Here is a 14355-nt window from a genome sequence, read left to right as displayed (position 1 = left end):
ATCTCCACCAAGTATTCTCAAAACTACAGTACCCGCACGAGGAAATAAGGAAACAGATCAACAGAGCCAGACGTGTACCCAGAAGCCTCCTACTGCAAGACAAACCCAAGAAAGAAACCAACAGGACTCCACTGGCCATCACATACAGTCCCCAGCTAAAACCCCTCCAGCGCATCATCAGGGATCTACAACCCATCCTGGACAATGATCCCACACTTTCACAGGCCTTGGGTGGCAGGCCAGTCCTCGCCCACAGACAACCTGCCAACCTGAAGCATATTCTCACCAACAACTACACACCACACCATAGTAACTCTAGCTCAGGAACCAACCCATGCAACAAACCTCGATGCCAACTCTGCCCGCATATCTACACCAGCGACACCATCACAGGACCTAACCAGATCAGCCACACCATCACTGGTTCATTCACCTGCACGTCCACCAATGTTATATATGCCATCATATGCCAGCAATGCCCCTCTGCTATGTACATCGGCCAAACTGGACAGTCTCTAAGGAAAAGGATAAATGGACACAAATCAGATATTAGGAATGGCAATATACAAAAACCTGTAGGAGAACACTTCAACCTCCCTGGCCACACAATAGCAGATCTTAAGGAGGCCATCCTGCAGCAAAAAAACTTCAGGACCAGACTTCAAAGAGAAACTGCTGAGCTCCAGTTCATCTGCAAATTTGACACCATCAGCTCAGGATTAAACAAAGACTGTGAATGGCTTGCCAACTACAGAACCAGTTTCTCCTCTCTTGGTTTTCACTCAACTGCTAGAACAGGGCCTCATCCTCCCTGATTGAACTAACCTCGTTATCTCTAGCTTGCTTCTTGCTTGCATATATAAACCTGCCCCTGGAAATTTCCACTACTTGCATCCGAAGAAGTGGGTATTCACCCACGAAAGCTCATGCTGCAAAACGTCTGTTAGTCTATAAGGTGCCACAGGATTCTTTGCTGCAATTATTACATAGATGTTTGTGGCTGTAAAAACAGAATATAATTGCCTGCTAATGGGTGCACAGTAAAGAACTTTTCTTTAATATAAAAGCAAAACATCTACACTGATAAATTCTGTTTTGGAATGCTAAAGAAAAGAATAAAAAAGAACAAGTGATGCTGGTTTACTATTTCTGACATTAGGTTCCTACCATGTCTGGTGTCACAAATGATCCTACTTATCTGCCAGTGCTCCTCTGGACGCAGCTTTCATTGGAAGCCTACTGAATTAAACTAAGGCCTGGTCTACACTTAAAATTTGCTGGCATAGCTATGAACATGGGGTGTGAAAAATCATACCCTAACTGACATATCCAGGCCAGCAAAAGCCTGAGTGCTAGACGCAGTTATACTGGCACAGGAGTCCTTTTGCCAGAACAGTTTATTTTGTTCGGAGTGCTTGTATGAGCTATATTGGCAAAAGCACTCTTTTGCTTGTACAAGATTCATCGACACAAGAAAGTTTAGTTGTAGACAAGGCCTGTGATATATGTCCATTACTTGCATAGTCCAAATACCAAGCAGCAGTGGAAATTATGTAAGATACAGGTCAAGTAAAAAATGAAAGAAGAAATAACATGCTTGGAATTGATGTTTTCACATTTCCTTTCTATGTACAACTTGGCATTTGATGTATGAGATTTAGTTTATATCACTGGCCTTGCTTTAACAATTAGTATTTAGGACTGAATGGCAGTCCAATTGAAGTTAATAGCAAAATTCATACTGAATTCAAAGGAACCAGGCTTTGAACCTATAATCAGGGATGAAAGACTGAATATAGCCTGTGTGATTGGTAATGGGATACAGACCTTTCACTTCCAGATCAATTATTTCAATTTGGGCAAAATTTGTAGTGACCAAAGATGGCTTTCCTTGGCTCAATAGTGGAATATTTTAAATCAGTGGGTAATTACAGTGGAAATCACAGCCATCACAAATGAGCAAGCCTCTTGGGAGAGTTTTCCTGCTCTTTATAAAAAAGAAAACTCATGTTCTTTTTACAACTCTCTCCCCACTCACCCCCATATTGTTTGCAATTGACATCTTTTTTGGCAGATTCAATAGAGAGGACTAAGTGTAACTGGGCAGAGACAACTAACTACCCCCTCTCCTCTAGACCACGTTTAAAGTACACTGATGGCGCAATGTAAGGAAGAGTTCAGTGCTACTGCCTGTGCTGTGCCTGATTGTATAATTTGTTTCCAGGATTGTCAGAGTGGCAAAATTGCATGCTTCCATGAGCATGACATTCTCTTAACAATTTAAAAAACCCACAGTACATCTGGAAAACATCTTGTAGCACTCACACACACACACACACAAATTAAAGACCGCCACTTACTGTACCTAGACATGCTGCAGCTCCCACCATAGCATAAAGTCCTGGCGTGACACAATCCGCTCCTGGTCTACACCAGTTCCTGAAGATGATCCAGTCATGATGATGGTAGGCCAGCTGCTCTACTCCAATTCCAACCATTCTACCAGCCATGGCTCCCACAGCCATGCTGGGAATAAAGAGGCCTGAAGGGATCTCAAATGAAATACAGATAAGTGATAGTTTTGACCAAAAGGTCTCAGCTATGCATGTAATACATATAGTAATAGAATACCAACATCCCTTATCGGAGCCAGTGCCAGACCCCACAACTCTCCGGAAATCTTAATGGATCTTCTCCCTGGTCTGAGATGGTCCTCTGCAATGACTGGAATTATACAGGTACTTAAAAAGTAATATATAATTTAAATACATGCTTATCTATTTGACCTAACCCTAGTTCCTGAATTCACACCAACTTTATTTCTCAGTATTGGTATGAGCAATCTTCTTTTTTGAATTCAAAATTTGCACATTGCATAGTTTTAATTTCTCCTTTTCTGAAGGCGTAGTTTTTGTGTGTCTCATAAGTTCGAAAAGTATAGGCTTAACTGTAAATAGCATCTAGAAATTAACCTCTAGCATATGGGATACTTTAAAACTTTATTACTGCTGTTCACCTTTATTTACTTTATTAAATATCAGTGTAATTTAGATTGGATTTCAAATTAAATGTCAAACAGCATACAAATTGAAATGAGGAATCTGATGCTCATAGATGAAATGAGGTAGCTCGTTTCTTCATCTGAATTTGCTACACATCTTCCAGGAAGCATTATGAATCATTGCCTTGCTGTCTGAGGTACAGTCCAGTCACAAGCCACTAAGCAATACTACAGAAAAGAAGAAATGAGAGAACAAATCGCTCTAGGTTGGCTAAGTCACTTTTCTGTAAAATATCGAGCATGTCTTTCAGGTAGGTGAGAGATTTATTGGTGGGGAAGAAATTGTTTGGCAGCCAATTATAAATTCTGCAGGATTTTTAAAATTGTTTAATTCTGAAAATGAAATTAGAGCTGGAGAAAAGTGCTAAAGCCTGGAGGCTGAAATCCTCTCTCTGCCCAAAGGAAAGGTTTGGCACTGGTAGCAGCAGTGCTAGTTTCCCCAGTATTCTCATTCCTGTTCAGGTATAACCTTCTCTAGAGAGTGTTAAGCCTCTTTGCCTGTTCTCTCCTTTGGTTCTCTGCTGACACTGCCAATTGATGCTGGTGGTTTTTACTGTGTGGGCATCTGTCCACTAAAGAACTGTACTGAGAACTTTTAGCTACTGAACAGCCATAATGATAACTTTGTGCCAGTATCAACCTCAACCACATCTGAACTTGAGACTTCAACAGTGAAAGACGTCACCATCCTATTTCAAATCCTCCTCCAGTTCTATCAAGTTATATTAAATCCACAGGAGTCTAAGAACACTTAACTTGGACTCTGTTTGTTCCTACAACTCAGGAAATCTACTAAAATTGAGAGATAATGTTAATAATATTTTAATCATTAAATGGCTTTTTATTATTAACAATATTCCCAGTGTAAGAAAACCCATGTTTCTTCACTTAGATTATCCTATTATTATTTTCAAAGTCAACTACAGAGTGAAACCTTATAAAACAAACTAAATGAGTTAAACCTAGTAAGAGTAGTACCATAAGGAGAACCCCAGGTTTGAGCATCACATGGAAAAAATACTAGGCCTTTTAGGCTATGGATCCTCAGTTCAAACTTATTTTGCAAGATAGACTTTAATGGTTTTAGCTTAGCATATGGCACTGATACCATATTAAAGTGGGTGGCTCAGCAGAACTTGATTCATTCTGCTATGGACAGGTCCTAAATTAGACATTGAGAAAATAGCAGTTGGTTAGGTTAGCAAAATAATCACACTGTTGGGTTTATTTCAATAGTTTCGCTTTTTGGAATAAAATCATCAATGTAATTATGTGAATGCGAGCTATTAGTTTGTACAGAGACACGTATGTTTAGAAATGGGCCCCATCACCAACCATATAGCTACAACTTGCCTTTGCCCACTTTGTGTAGTTTGGGCTTGGATAAAGTGGAATCTGGACCACAAAACCCCGTTTGTTTGGAGTGGGGGGGTTTTAAACAAAAATAACCCTTGATTGCTCTAGGTTCACCTTTAAACAGCACCTTTTTTCTTTTAGCCATTTGGTGTGATGTACAGAACTCTATCTCCCCTTTCTTTCTAGAAAGCAAAACTTGACAAACACAATGAGGGAAAAAAATAAAACAAATCAATAAAACCCGCATTGATGGAATATTACAGCTGAGCTTTTACTTTAAAATGTGCATATTTGCATAATCTCGTGAGCTTTTAAATGTAAAAAATAGTCAGTAAATTCAAACTTATAGCTCCCACAATCAGTGCAACTTGGCTACACTGCACTATATTAAGACAAGAATTCAACAACATAAAATACTCCATATTTCCAAGGGAGCTGGATTTCAGTTGAAGTGGGAATCATGCTGAATTGACTTACTAGCAAAAGTGAATTTAAATGCTCAACTACAGTATCTTTTTTTTAAAACCAAGAAAAATCAAAGAAACCTAGAAGATACAACAAGGGTGCTCATTCCAATACTGTCTTTTTTGTATCCAATGCAATTTGATGAGAAGCAGGGGAAGCGAGTCATACAAAAATAGATAGCATGCTACAGCTAAACTGAGTTATTCTGTATATTACAATGAAATACAAACGCTGAATGAAAGACATGAGATGGTTATGTCATAGCATCTTACAATTCACCCGACACCATGAGTATCTGTGGAACTCTTGCTAATTTCTGAATCTTTAGATGAATCTGTTGCCATCAAAGCAGAATCCTAATTAAGCCTTACTTTTCTAATGCCTTGTGCTTCAGAATTTTGTACGTTCTCATACTCATCCCCGGTATTATGCCAGATGTATGTAACCTGAACATGACACTCTAAGCTCTAATATTAACCAGGTCTTGTCATGCAAAAGTCTAGCTTCAACACGCAATATGGATTGCAGCAGTGAACTTTACACACCCTTAACTTACCTTCATGCCAAAAGTAAATATTGTGATGATAATTTTAAAAACCAGAGCCAGGGCCAGCTGCCACATTGCAGTGTAGACTCCGAAGCCAGCAGGTCTGTCAGGGATGTCATCTACAGGCCTGGTCATGTTTGGGTCATTAATATAGTCACAGAGTTGTGAGGACTCCAGAGCGCCACAGTCATTGAAAAGCTCGGAGATCAGCTCACTGGTGCTCCTCCGGGTGTATGGATTAGGATAGGCGATGATGGCAGTGATAGCAGTTACCACAATGACCTCTAGGACCGGATACTTCCCAAGCCTGGTTGTTTTGCGCCTCCTGCACCATGCAATGTTGCAACGGATAAAGAGCGTCCCCCACAGACCTCCAAAGACCCCAAGCAGAATGAATGGGAAAAGTTCAGCCATATACCAGGGGGTGTGGTACTCCACATAAAAAAGAACCAGTCGGCTGTTTCCAAATGGATTGATGGACCTCAGAGTAAAGGCAGCCACAAGAGCAGCAAAAAATGACCTCCAGAGGGTTTTCAGGGGGAAATAATAACTAACCTAAAACAAACAGAGACAGTGAATGCTTAACCGAGCGGGAATTAAGGTGTTTGATTTAGTTACTCTCTTTTCTGTTGCACCACAGGCCCTACTGCGGTTAGTATGACTTTACATACATAGGTGTGTCTGCGACCAGCACGTGGTCACACATCTGTAAGGAAAGGCATTTTCAGGCTTGAGGAGGAAATTGCGAACAATGGAAAATGAACGTAAGATGAATCATAAAGCAAGCTGTTGAACAGCAATGTTTTAAACGGACACACTGGAGTTATGATCTCTAGACATGTGGTAACAAGTTTCTGTAATCTTTTGTTAGAATGCTCAAGGCATACACATTTTCGTATAGAGTCAAATGCTGAACACACACAGCACAACCATGCCTTTGGTTATCTCCAGGAGACTATTACTCCTCTTCCGCCAACATTATGCTAATCTACAGGGTTACTTCTTATTGGCAACAATTACAGATTATATATGCTTATATATGGTATAACAATATTGGGAAAATAAAAAGGATTCTTAAGGAAGGAATCAAGGGAAAGTATTTTTACTGATGCAAATTAATTCTGCAAACATACATCATATATATCTTACCTCTTCCAGGCTAAAAAGTACACCACCAATTGGAGCACCAAAAGCAACAGAGACTCCTGCAGCAGCTGCAGCTGAAAGCACCTGCAACACAAAGATTTGCATACACGGCATGAGCCCTTTGAGTTGTTGACTATATTTAAGGGGAAAGAAATGACAATCTGAGTTCAAGCTCACCTCTCTCCTCTTTCCTTCATTCTTGCTGTACTTTGAGAAGAGGCTGCTGAAGAAGTTACCACAGCAACAAGCCACATGCACTAAAGGACCTTCTTTGCCGAGGCTGAGGCCTGAAGACACCACCAGAACCAAGGTGACTGTTTTGATTAAGAGCGTCCACTTCCCCAGGTAGCCCCTAATAATGAAACCACTCAGGATGGTTTTTATCTGGAAGGCAGGAAGAATAGGTTGAAGAACTAAAACTTCTGAAACTTCAATTTTCCAAAAAATGACTTAAGAGCTATAGTAGACAAATCATTGCTTGAAAGAAGCCAATGATGCACAGAGTAAAAGATTAAGACAACTTTTCTACAGTGATATCATACTAGTGGTTAACATGAGTAGTGGGTAAACATGACAACAATTTTACAAGCTAGTTATTGTGGGTGGACCCCTGCCTCTGTGAAGTCAACAGGACGCTGCCCATGTGGATTGGCTTGCAGGATCAGGCCATAAGTCAGATGCAAATTAGTGTCACCAAAAACACAAAATAATTATAATAGGGGGCAGATTCCATAAACAGAAAATGTTTTGTTATTTCTAAAAATCCCATCACAAAAAAATATTACAGTGCCATGAAACTGAATCTTGCAGAGATCTTGGTTTTAACAAGTTTCTCTTAACTTTTTTTAAAAATATGGATCAAATCTTGCCATATTTAAATAGACAAAGTCAACAGGCAAATATCTGATTTGGAATTTACCTCTAAACCATGTCTAAATTGAAGGTAACTCTAATATATACACATTACTTGCCACCATTCTTAGGAATGATTTTTATTTTTCTACATCCTGTTCCAGCAATCCAGGCCAGTGGGACTAGGTCATGGGGCTGGCATTTGAAGCAGCATAGTTTCTGATGGGAGTTCCTTCACTGACTGCAGTGTAAAAGGAATTGACTGAGTGTGTTCAAGCAATAGCAGTTTTAGTGTGCCTTGTAGCCCTGTGAGAGGGAAGGAACTATGATTTACTATATGTTTGTACAGTGCCTACATTGCTAGAGCATGTGACCAGGTTAGCTTGTAGGCATTAAAGCAATATACACGTAAAATAATAATAAAAAATCCTTTACAAGATTATAGCACAAGTTAAGGCCATCATGATTTTAAAAGCGAGAACCAACTAAGCTGTGTCAATTTAAGTACACACCATTCCAAGTTCCAGTTTACATAGATTGATACTCTCCCCCTTCCTTTTTTCCTTTGTATTCTTCTCCAAAGATATAAAGCAATAAATCAATCCCTAAGCAATTTTTCTAAAATACACTCAAATCAATATCGAAATAAGGTTTTTGGCTTTGGTGTTTGTTGATTTTTAAACTTTGCAAAATTTTGCAAAGGAAACATTTTTCATCAAAAAGTGGCAGTTTTTTACTCTGGACTTTTCTGACTTCATTATCAGAATTTTTATCCAAAATTTTATCAAAACCAGTAGACATTTTCATTTAATAAAATCCAGGTTTTCTGTAAGTGAAAAATGTTTGATAATATTTTTATTAATTTTTTTAAAAAGTTACAACAAAAATTGAAAAAAATTAAAATAGCTTCATATTGACATCTGAGCAATGGAAACAACGTCAATATTTCAGGAGGGCTTTGCGATTATTTTTTCCAACCAGTTCCAGATTTTTGATTGATCAGTTTTAGATTTCTTGGGTTGCTCTCCTAGAGGTGAGGAAAGGAGCAAACAGATCTGTACATTGAATTAAATCTAAAGAAGAAGGATAAGACTTTCAAAGACTGAAGCTTAAATTTAGACTCCAAAATCCATATGGAGGCTCTTAAACAATAATACCCAGCTGTTATTTAGCACTTTTTAAAAATAAGCATCTGACATGTTTTATTAAAGTATTGAGTTACCTGTAGCTCTCCTTGATTTCAAGGTCACTAATTTAAGAACCCAAATATGGATTTAGGACCATTTTTTCAAGTGACTGGTGACTTTGGTTGCCTGAATGCTGGGCACCCAGCTTGACACACCTGATTTTCAGAAAATCAGATCCTTTAAAGGAATTCCAAATGGTGGGCCCCCAAAAATTGAGGAGCTCAAAATCACTAGTTATGTTGGAAAGCTTGGTCTTGAATCTTCCTCCCTTCCCTTCCCCGCCCTCCCCAATCCCCCGCTTAAATCTTGGCCTTAACTTTTATCTTCTCCCTTATAATTGGAATATGTAATTGTATCTGCTGGCCTTCCAGGCAAATATTTATGTGTAACCCACTGATGAGTATGCACTATGGCCTGCCTCTGTGTCCACTCCACAGAAGATATGAATTGTTACAGCCCAGCTAGAGAGTCTTGGATCTTTACCTCAAGTTGTAGCAGTTCATGCTTTTAGCTCTGGGAGTGTCCAGTTCAGTCCTGGGGTTGTTGGCCAAAATAGTAGCTATTGTGTATGCCTTTGAGTGGAGTCTAAGATGAAGAATTTAGACGGGTAACATGAACACAGCTTAGGCAAAAGGCATAATATAGAGACAGGTCCAGTGAAAAAAAATATTAAAATGCCTTGCTTCTGCTTGTTCATATACCAAAGGCATAGCTATCTGATAGCACAGGTCTGGAACATGAAATGATTTTTCAGTTTTTAAATTTGCATCCATCTGGAAGAAACTCACCTCTGGAATCCCAGAACCACAGGCATAAGGAGCAAACACCCTGACCAGGGAGACTGCCAGGAAAGCAAAAGATAGAGCCCACATAATGTACAGAAAATAGTTTAGAATGTAAGCACTTGCACTCTGGAAAAATAACAGCAAAAAAATAACTGTTAGACAAATGCAATGAAATAACCTTATGTTTCTATTAGGATTAGGAGTGGGGTGAAGCAGGTTCTGTTCAATTACTGCAACACTAGTAGTATGTTTGAAGCTGCTTTTGCCTCAGTAAATGTGAACATTTGCAATTTTTTGTGCTCCACAAAGATATATAGATGCAGCATCTTAGTTTATTTAAATCAATCTATATGGTGTCTTTTGTAAGGTTCTCACGCACTGTACGAAATACCAAACTAAACACTTAAACAGTTGAAAGAAAAGGTAAGCACATATACACAGCCCAAATAACAGCAAACAAATCTAGCACCAGGGCAAACCCAGTTACAGCCAGAAAAAAATACCCCAAAGGAGGGATTTGCAATGTACTTTAAAGTCAGCCAACGAGAGACAGTGGTTGGCCTCTCTGGGGACACTGCCTGAGATTTTCAAAGCCGGGGATTTAGCAACACTTCTCCATTAATTTTAATAAAAGGGCCAAGACCAGAACCACCCTGGCTAATTGTAATGATAGGGCAGGGACATAGGATGAGAAGTGATCAATCCAGTTCTGAGGGTTTAGATTATGAAGAGGCTCTCCATACTAACTCTGATACCTTAAATTATATTCTTTGGTGTATTAGAAGCCAGTGCACTTCACAGAACATGGGTATAACTGAATTCCTCACTCTTATCTGCAGGTATAAGGTAAATGACTCATTCTGTAGTGATTGCAGCCTCCAAAGCAATTTGAAAGGATGTCCAATTATGAATGTATTACAGTCGTTTACCCTGGATGTGACAAAAGCATAAGCAATCATGCTGAGGCCCGTACTCAAGATAAACAGATTGGCTTTCCCGACAGGATGGAAATGGTAATGGTAATAGCCACTCTAAATCAGTGTTGTAACTGCAGAACGAGCAGTCAGTGGTTACCTCCAAATTCCACACCCATCTCTAGTGATGCCATTCTCCCTGGAATGGACATACAAAAACTGCCCAAGTTTTCCTCAAGACACTTTCCCCAACCCACGAGCATGACCTTGACCTTTTCTGAGTTGAGTTTCAACCGGATGTGTCTCATCCAAATCATAAAGCCATCTAGACCAGGGGTTCTCAAAGTTTTGTACTGGTGACCCCTTTCACAAGCCTCTGAGTGCAACCCCTCTTATTGTTCCAACAGGGGGGAGGGATAGCTCAGTGGTTTGAGCATTGGCCTACTAAACCCAGGGTTGAGTGTTCAATCCTCGAGGAGGCCACATAGGGATCTGGAGCAAAAATCTGTTTGCTTTGAGCAGGGGGTTGGACTAGATGACCTCCTGAGGTCCCTTCCAATCCTGATATTCTATGATTAAAAACACTTTTAATACCATTATAAATGTTGGAGGCAGAGTGGGGTTTGGGGTTCAGGCTGACCCCCATGTAATAACCTTGTGACCCTCTGAGGGGTCCCAATCCCCAGTTTGAGAAACCCTGATCTAGACAGTCCAATAGCCCCCAAAAAAGCCCATAATGGACTGATCCAATAGGAGGCATGGAGCTGTGATTCATCAGTCTAAAGATGACAATATGATTCATACCTTTAAAGGTTCTCCCTCTGCCGTCTGATGGCCCAGAACAGAGACAAGGGAAGCCTCTGTGTGAAGACTAGTAGAGTCCATAACCTATATCTGAGGTGCTGTGAGTGCTTTTTCAGATGGCAGAGGATTAAGATGAGACAGTGCTGCGTGTGAGACAATCAAGGAAGTCTGTGTTAACTACTCCTATTCTGTTTCAGTTCCCAATGCTGAAAAATCCATGTTCCAATCTTATGAATGACAAAGCAGACCAGACCATGATGGTCCCTGTTTGCCAAACATGCCATAACAATAACTAACCCTAGCATAATCCTAGAGATTTCTATCCAAATACAATATCAATGACTGGCCTTGCCGATAGCAGCAGAAGAGCAGTGTTATCAACCGCCATGACCCAAGACTTAAGTCATAAATTCCGGACTTATCACGGACACTCACCCATAGTCATAGTGGATTTTTATTGTTCCAACTGAAGAATGTTTATTTAATTTCCCCATGAATGTCTTCTCCCTAGTGCTTTCAATTAGAGACAATGATAATATTCACTATTTCCTTAGAGCAGTGGTTCTCAACCAGGGGTCCAGGGCCCCCTGGGGGCCGCAAGCAGGTTTCAGGGGTCTGCCAAGCAGGGCCGGCATTAGACTTGCTAAGGCCCACAGCAGAAAGCTAAAGCCCCACTGTATGGAGTTGAAGCCCAGAGGCCTGAGCCCCTCCATCTGGAGCTGAAGCCTGAGCAACTTAGCTTCATGGGGCCCCCGGGCAGTTGCCCTGCTTGCTACCCCTAACGCTGGTCCTTGCTTTTATAGCAGAAAAACAGTTGTGGCACAAGGGGGCCGTGGAGTTTTTAATAGGACATTGGGGGGCCTCAGAAAGAAAAAGGTTGACAACCCTTGCCTTAGAGGACAGTCTGAGTTTGCAGTCCCAGGGCCAGATTCTCATCTCAGCTACACTAGTGTGAACCTGCAGCAGCTCCAGTTCATCTGGTGAGAATTTGGCTGTAAAACATTGGGCTAAAGCAGTTATTTTGCTTCTTAATTCAATTACGCAGTATCATATTTGTTTCTTTTGACAGACTCCTTTTTCAAAACTCAGATGTAAAGACTGCAGATCTGTTTTATGTATTTGCTACTGACACACATACACATACTGCATTATACTGGGTCACCCTGCTAGGATCCCACTTATTTTGCATGACTACCTCACTAGGGATAACATTCATCCTCACATTCTCCAAACATTTGACATATGAACATAAGAATGGCCATACTGAGTCAGGCCAAAGGTCCATCTAGCCCAGGATCCTATCTTCTGACAGCGGCCAATGCCAGGTGTCCCAGAGGGAATGAACAGAACAGATAATCATCAAGAGATCCATCCCCTGTCGCCATTCCCAGCTTCTGGTAAACAGAGGCTAGAGACACCATCCCTGCCCATCCTGGCTAATAGCCATTGATGGACCTATCCTCCATGAACTAGACATGGGGTCACAGACAAGATTGAGGTGTTTTTTTTTTAAACACTTATAGTCATAAACTTGTGGAACTTTAAACAGCAGTTTTTAAAGATTAATAAGGTCTTTCAGAAGGGAAGTAGTAGTGACCCAGCCACACTTTTAGCTGCCATCACTAAGACCCTGACTCGGGAAGGCACTTACTCACCTGCTTAAATTTACGCCTATGAGTTGACTGTTGGAGTCAACACTCTAGGCCAGAACAGATGGCTCCAGTGTATTACCAGAGGCAAGTTTAGTCTCCACAAGGAAGATGACATGTAACCTACTTTTACAGCCTCCTCTGTTGGCTGTTTAAAGGAGTGGCACTGGAATAGGATAGTGGTTCTCAACCAGGGGGTAGGCAGAGGTCTTCTGGGGGTACATCAACTCATCTAGATATTTGCCTAGTTTTACAACAGGCTACAGAAAAAGCACTAGCAAAGTCAGTACAAACTAAAATTTCATACAATGACTTGTTTATACTGCTCTATTTACTGTACACTGAAATGTATGTAAAATATTTATATTCCAATTGATTTATAATAATACGGTAAAAATAAGGAAGTAATCAATCTTTCAGTAACAGTGTGCTGTGACACTTTTGTTTTTTTAGTCTGATTTTGTAAGCAAGTAGTTTTTAAGTGAGGTGAAACTTGGAGGTACGCAAAACAAATCAGACTCCTGGAAGGGGTGCAATAGTCTGTAAAGGTTAAAAGCCACTGGAATAAGAGAAGGAAAGAGCACAGGGTTGAATAGATGGCCCACACAGGTAACCTGTATAATAAGGAGTCGGGAAGAAAATATGGTCTGGTGCATAGTCTGATTTATTTTCATGTTTTCTCTAAATTAAATCTGCTTTTTGGGGGGAGGTTTCATAGAAAGACTATAATTAAAAAAATATTGACAGATCCTATAGGATGTGTCAGAATTCATAGTGGCAACATATTTAAGGGGCTGAAAGCAGCCATAATGCCCAAAACCACGGGAAGAAATGGTTTTGCAAAAAAATATCTATCTATACCTAGGGCTCCAAAATGTCAAATTCAGTTAGATATGATAAGCAGAGCCACAGCTGTGCATAAAATAGAAGAGTCTGAACAGATTACCTCTGGGAAAAACCCTCCAAGAACTTTTTATGTAAAATGTTCTGTGAATTGTTCCCTCTGTACACTCAAGGCAACCAGTTCTTTTCACTGTGCTTGTGTCTGTTATTTGGATGTCTTCTGCAAGGTGTAGTAACTTATGAATGGGAACAAAAATATCTCTCTGTACTGACTGTAATTAAATCGATCTTGAGTGTTCTTAGAAGTTATACAAGGCTTTGAGAAGCCTGAAGAGTTTGAACAGAGGTAGGGCTGACTTTATGTTGTATGTGTGTACATTTCTTGTGGGCACCTGATTGAGGCCTCTAGATGCTACCATAATATAGCAACAACAATATTAATACAGTTAGATCTACTGACTATAGCAGCCAGGGACAGGGGAAAACTGAAGATCTTAGAAGCTCCGTTGGTCTGGGGGAGTCGCCAGAATCAGGTCAAACTAATATGGTGTCAAGTATCAGAGGGATAGCCGCATTAGTCTGTATCCACAAAAACAACAAGGAGTCTGGTGGCACCTTAAAGACTAATAGATTTAAATGGGCATAAGCTTTCATGGGTAAAAAACTCACTTATTCAGATGCATCTGTTAGTCTTTAAGGTGCCACAGGACTCCTCATTGTTTTTGTCAAACTAATAGTTATTTTCA

General features: G+C 40.2%; 1 protein-coding gene across 5 annotated transcripts in view; it reads right to left on the bottom strand.

The window, feature by feature from the left end:
- CLCN4 (chloride voltage-gated channel 4) overlaps window positions 1-14355 on the bottom strand; it is a 61604-nt gene that overhangs the window by 13822 nt on the left and 33427 nt on the right. For all 5 annotated transcript variants that reach the window (XM_039520880.1, XM_039520882.1, XM_039520881.1 and 2 more), the window contains exons 5-9: window positions 9403-9525; window positions 6753-6959; window positions 6579-6659; window positions 5439-5984; window positions 2366-2552 (exon numbers count right to left, since the gene is read on the bottom strand). In XM_039520880.1, the coding sequence (XP_039376814.1) occupies window positions 2366-2552; window positions 5439-5984; window positions 6579-6659; window positions 6753-6959; window positions 9403-9525 (1144 nt within the window). The remainder of the gene's footprint in view (window positions 1-2365; window positions 2553-5438; window positions 5985-6578; window positions 6660-6752; window positions 6960-9402; window positions 9526-14355) is intronic.

The sequence above is a fragment of the Mauremys reevesii genome, linkage group 1 (genome assembly GCF_016161935.1).
Source record: "Mauremys reevesii isolate NIE-2019 linkage group 1, ASM1616193v1, whole genome shotgun sequence".
Lineage (NCBI taxonomy): Eukaryota > Metazoa > Chordata > Testudines > Geoemydidae > Mauremys > Mauremys reevesii.
Note: the sequence above shows the minus strand (reverse complement) of the source record. Positions and strands in the feature narration are given on the sequence as shown.